The sequence below is a fragment of the Vigna umbellata genome, chromosome 11 (assembly GCF_029865625.1).
Source record: "Vigna umbellata cultivar VRB3 chromosome 11, Vumbellata_1.0, whole genome shotgun sequence".
Classification (NCBI taxonomy): domain Eukaryota; kingdom Viridiplantae; phylum Streptophyta; class Magnoliopsida; order Fabales; family Fabaceae; genus Vigna; species Vigna umbellata.
This window is the reverse complement of record NC_142175.1, coordinates 8981492-8987054: the sequence shown is the minus strand read 5'-3', so window position 1 is coordinate 8987054 and position 5563 is coordinate 8981492. Positions and strand designations below refer to the sequence as shown.

At 31.9% G+C, this 5563-nt stretch overlaps 1 protein-coding gene across 1 annotated transcript; it reads right to left on the bottom strand.

Annotated features, from left to right (window-relative positions):
• Positions 1-914: 914 nt before the first annotated feature.
• LOC124834562 (peroxidase P7-like) lies at positions 915-3288 on the bottom strand. The gene is made up of 3 exons (XM_047309271.2): positions 2942-3288; positions 2606-2800; positions 915-1653 (listed from the first exon to the last, which is right to left on the bottom strand). The coding sequence occupies exons 1-3, from the start codon at positions 3155-3157 to the stop codon at positions 1105-1107; spliced, it is 960 nt and encodes a 319-aa protein (XP_047165227.1). The 5' UTR covers positions 3158-3288; the 3' UTR covers positions 915-1104.
• Positions 3289-5563: the final 2275 nt, after the last annotated feature.

Genomic DNA, 5563 nt, shown 5'->3' with positions numbered 1-5563 from the left:
CATCCTAGAACGAGAGTCTATCGTAGTCATCCCGAACTGAGGGTCAAACTAAGTCAATCTCGATCGAAAGCCGAGCCGAGTAAACTATAACCTAGTTGACCTAAGTTATCCTAGGTCTAGGTCAATCTGATTTAGCTCAACACATGTTTAATAAATCTAATAGTCAAATATATTAGATCAATCTCATTAGATATAATGTAAATAACAAAATAGATTAGATCTAAATTTAATCTAATTTAAATTGAATTGAAAAAAAATCCTTATTAATCTAATTAATATATATATATATATATATATATATATATATATATATATATATATATATATATATATATATATATATATATATATATATATATATATGGATTATAAATTCAATATTTTATTAGATCTAGGTTGAATTTTTGAAAAATCCAATCTATACCCACTCTTACTTTTCACAATCCTTAATTTTATGTTCCTAATTTTCATTTCCCAAATAGTACCATATTAAATAGTTTTATGTCCTTCACGCCTAATTATCCTTCGTGTGATTGATACACTTTTCATGCCGTTTTCCTTCCTTCACTCTTCCACTCCGATAGAAAGTTTATTTGTATTCTCTTAATAACCTTCTTTACTCCTACAAGAAGTTTATGGAAAGACATATTCAACATAGACAATTAAGTTAGCATACATTTTAACAAACTTATTCTTCCAGCATAAGATAAGTGTATTTCTTTATAAATTACATTTATTATTACTAGAGTTATTTGTAATTATTTCTCATAAGATAAGATAACTTTCTTATATAGATTGGGAAAATATGATTTACTCATTTAAATATAATTGTTTTTTCTGATAAATAAAACTACATTTCATGCAAAATGTTATGTGCTTTTGAATCAAAGGTAGTCGTGTAGTTTTATCAAAACTTTAATATCTTTCTATTTTGAATCCTTAATAGTACATTTTAATCAAAACAAAAAACAAACAAATATTGTATCATGAAGGATACATCTACAAACAATATTACATTACAACATAATAAGTTGAAGCTCCGAAAAACAATTTTTAATACAGTTTTCTACAAGAACCTACTTGATTCTTCATTTCTGTAATGAATTAGTTCACTATCCTGCAGTTGAAACGAATTTGCCCTTTACTCCCGGTGGAAGGTTTTATGTTTCCCATCTTAATCATAGATTTTGCAAAGTCCTGGTGGAAAGCCTTGGAATTGTAGCTATATCTTTTAACCAATGCATCAGTAGAACCACCATTGAACAGTTCCTGATCAGAGTGAAGTACCCCTTGCCTATGAACCAAATCAGAGAAGTAGGCTGAATCAAATTGCGCTGCTGTGTCGTCCAAAGGAGCAAGGTTCAAGTCACCTCCTTTTCTAGGGCAAATGTACTTAAGTTCTTGTGCAAAACGGGGATTGATATTAGAGTCATTGTAGATATGGTCCCTAAAGGTAGCACAACGTGCAAATCCTATGGTGTGGCCTCCAGAAAGAACAACAAGGTCTTTCTTATCAAGACCATGGTTCTTGAAGTTGGTGATGAGTTCAGAGAGGCTAAAAAATGGTGCTGGAATGTTTGCATTTGCTGCTTCACGGCTTGCTGTGGTGGAGTCTCTTCTTCCTAGTTTCACTTTCCATGTTGGCCCACCTAGCTGCAAGGGAAAACACATAATTCTTAATATCATTTTTCTTTCATCTTACTTACAAAAACCCTTATTTTGTAATATATGTACGCAAATTTCACCGAATACGAGAATGATTGATGGCTAAATCAACCCACATGATCATGGTAGCCTATTTTACTTTTACAGTAATTGTTTGTTCTCTGTCAATCTTGTAGAGATCAGGAACAAAATTGTGATTAGTTTATATCTGACATTAAAAAAACTATTGATTTTTGTTTATAATTTGAGGTTTGGATATTCATGGCAAGAGGACTTCGTGTTATATGTGAATTTTATTCAGAGTTTATTGTTCAGTTGACAAAGAGCTAAAAGAAAAGAAAACAAAAAAAAAAGTTTTTTGACAACATGACAACGAAAATGGGAGAAAGAAGAAATAGTAAAATAAGGTATGTGCTACTTTTTCATAAGATAAGTTTTAAAAGTATCATAAAATTTTCAAGTTACTTCATATTTGAATATCTCCTGCTTACTAAGTCAGAAAATGAAATAAATCATATTATTAAATTAGTTTGCCTTGCATGCTTCTATCATGCTTTTAGAAAATAAAAATAAAATGATTATCTTATAACTTACTCTATTTGACACGGTAACTAATATAGAAAAAATAAATTGTATCTCGACTAAATCAATTCAATTGTAATGCACAAACAAAAATAGAATATTAATAGTTCTTTTGATATAATTACAACAAAAAAGCATAACACTCCAAAATCATAACAAATCATAACATAAATTTAATTTATATAAAAAATTCACATCATCCCCAATTGAAAACAAATCTATCATTTTCTTCGTATAATTCTTAACTTCCTTATAATTTTTATTTATTTAACGAGAAACATAAATTTACACTTGTATATTACTATGTTACTAAACATTCAAAGTAGTAACGTGTGGTAGAAACAGTAGTATCACTCACCGCAACGACAGAGTCACGTGCAGCAACAGCCAATATATCTGCACAAGAAACAACTGGTTTTCCACATGCTTGGTCCACAGCCTGCTTAATCTCATCCACAACTTCAAATCCTCTAGCAGATTGAACATTTGCAAATGCATTCTTTTCACTGTCAATGGTGGGTGAAGGGTCTAGCAGAATCGAACCATCACAGCCCTGTTGCATCATTCTTTTTATCAGCCATGCAAAAGAAATATATAGAAACAGTAGCCAAAAGAATCACCATTATCTGGTACAATCTAACATAAAAGAAAATAACAGCAACATAAAAGAAGACATGCAACTAGAAAGTCTTACGTTAACAAAGCAATCATGAAAGTGCAAGCGTAGCAGAGAAGCTCCCATACGCTGCTCTCTCTGCACAGCAGCCTCCACAACACTTCTGATGGTGCTCAAAGCGTTAGGGCATGAGTAGTCATAATAATTAGGGGACAGTGCTGAAAATGCAGTTGATACAACAGCTGCAAAAGCAAAGGCATGGATGAAAAAAGAGAAATGTTTATAGGAAGCCATTTATATCATGCAGTATCTTTGGCTACTAAGCTAAGAATTAGGACCAGTTTTGGGTTATGGAGATCTATGTGTTCTACAACCCTTTATATATAGAGATGAAGCACCATTGTACAGAATATCATACCTATTACTTGGTGGATTGGGACTAGGGATTGACCAATTCGGGGAAAGAAACGTTCATCAGGTCATTAATGAAAATACTTAACTTGCAAGAGTTCACTTGGATATGTATAAGAAAATGAGAGAAGAATTTTTCATGGATTGATTAAGTCCATGGGTTTGTTTATTGAAAGTCAACCATTACATGATTAGGTGAAAAATTAGTATTGAGGGTAACGTACATCAATATATATATATATATATATATATATATATATATATATATATATATATATATTTAAGCATCTCTTTCGATTGAGTCAAACTGAAATATGATATTTTTTTGCTAGTTAATCATTTTATTATATTGATTTGTAAAGTATACTATTATTTGGTATTTGGAATCATTGGAAAGTTTCAAAACTGCCCGTTTCTTAGAATATATCATTACATAAAATAAGGTTAAGTACGTAGTAATTTCATAGTTTATCGTTTCATCCTTTCTAGAGTGACATCAGGTTCTTTTAGGACGATTGAGTCAGAAATTTATTTTATCTCAACTAATAACACAATGTCAAGTTTTCATGCAGAAAATAATTCAAAAGAAATTTTACACATTTTTATACAGAAAAAGAGTCCCCAAAAGTGTTTTGTTTGGAAATAATAACATAAGAACTCAATTAAGACGAACAGGAGAAGAAAATAAGCAATAAGTAATGATTTAATTTTATTAAAGGAAAGAAATCTGTAATACTTTTCTTCAAACTCTGAGGGAAAAAATATAGCATTGTTGAAAATAGGAAAAACAACTTCATTGATAACTTTAAAAAGAGAAAATGTTTTTCTCTTTTAATTTTACTCTCATGCACTAAAATAGAAAAAAAAATGACTTTGATTTGTCAGGCTAAGAAAGCAGTGTGTTTATTTTATAATAAGAAAAATAAATATTAGGATAAATGTTTTTGGTATAATACTTCTTTTATCCCGTACTTCCACTAAAGGAAATTGATCAACTTAATCAAATTCTCATAGCATGTTTTATATTTTTCCACCGTGTTTTATTATTTTTTAATTGGCCAGATTGTATGAAACTTTATACACTTGTCAATTCTAATCAACATTTTCATAACATTTACAAGATTTTCATTAGTATAAACAAAGTTGTAGAGTATACCTTGTATTTCATAGTAGAACATAAGATATGATTTTTTTTTTCACCTCAAAAAATAGCGTATTACTCAAAGCTATTTTTCATGGATAACTATGAAAATCAGTTAATAATATCATTTTTTTGATGGATTTTTTATGACAAAAATTCGTCGATAAATGATTTGTTTGTAAAATTTACTGACAGATTAGAGATCTATCACTAGTGCATAAATATTGTTTAATGTTATATCACTACAGGAAATATGCTAATTACCGAAGGCCTACTACCGACGGCTTGTGGTCCTTCGGTAAAATTGATTTACCGAAGGATTTATCGGCGATCACAGTGGGATGGTGATTACGGATAGCTTATACCTATAGTAATGGGAAGTAAATTTACCGAAGGTATTTGGTCATCGGTATAGGCATGGACTTAATGAAATCAGATTTCCCTCTCCCATTCTCCCAAATTGTTTTTGCGCAACTTCCCCCAAACTCTTCCTCTCTCCTTCTACCCCAAGCATGTCAGAGTTCACCTAATCACCTAATCTCCCAAACCCTAACCCCTTTTTTCTTCAATAAATGTGTCAACGTGAGGAGAGTGTCGGTGAGGAGGGTAGTCATTCACGGAAGGAGGGTGAGGAGAGTACCGAAGGTGTTTCTTGACAAGATTGTTGTCGCGGAATGACGAGGTTGTTGTCGCAACGTGACAAGGTTGTTGTCACGACGTGACGACAGTGCTATGGCAGCGTGACCAAGACTCATACTATCTTAGGGCGTCGGCAATCTAGGGGCTTGTGACAAAGGGGCTCGTAGCGGAGGGCTTCAACTATCAGGAGGGGAGGCTATTGGAGGTGCTAATACACCTAGGGGGTCTCGTTGCCGTAGAGGTGAGTTCTATTTTTTGAGAATGATGGGGATATTGTGTATGAAGGGGCTGATGAAGAATTTGATGTCATATTGTTAAATGTATGCAGTGTTATGCATTTTTCTCTGAATTGTTTTGGTGATATGCTACAAACAATTAACATAACATGGAGTGCCCACCTAGTTGGCATTACAGATTCTATAGTGATTTCTTACATACCTTCTTTGCTTTATAAAAAAATTCATATTGATCACACTTTGCACAATAACATAAAAAGCAAGAAGGATGTA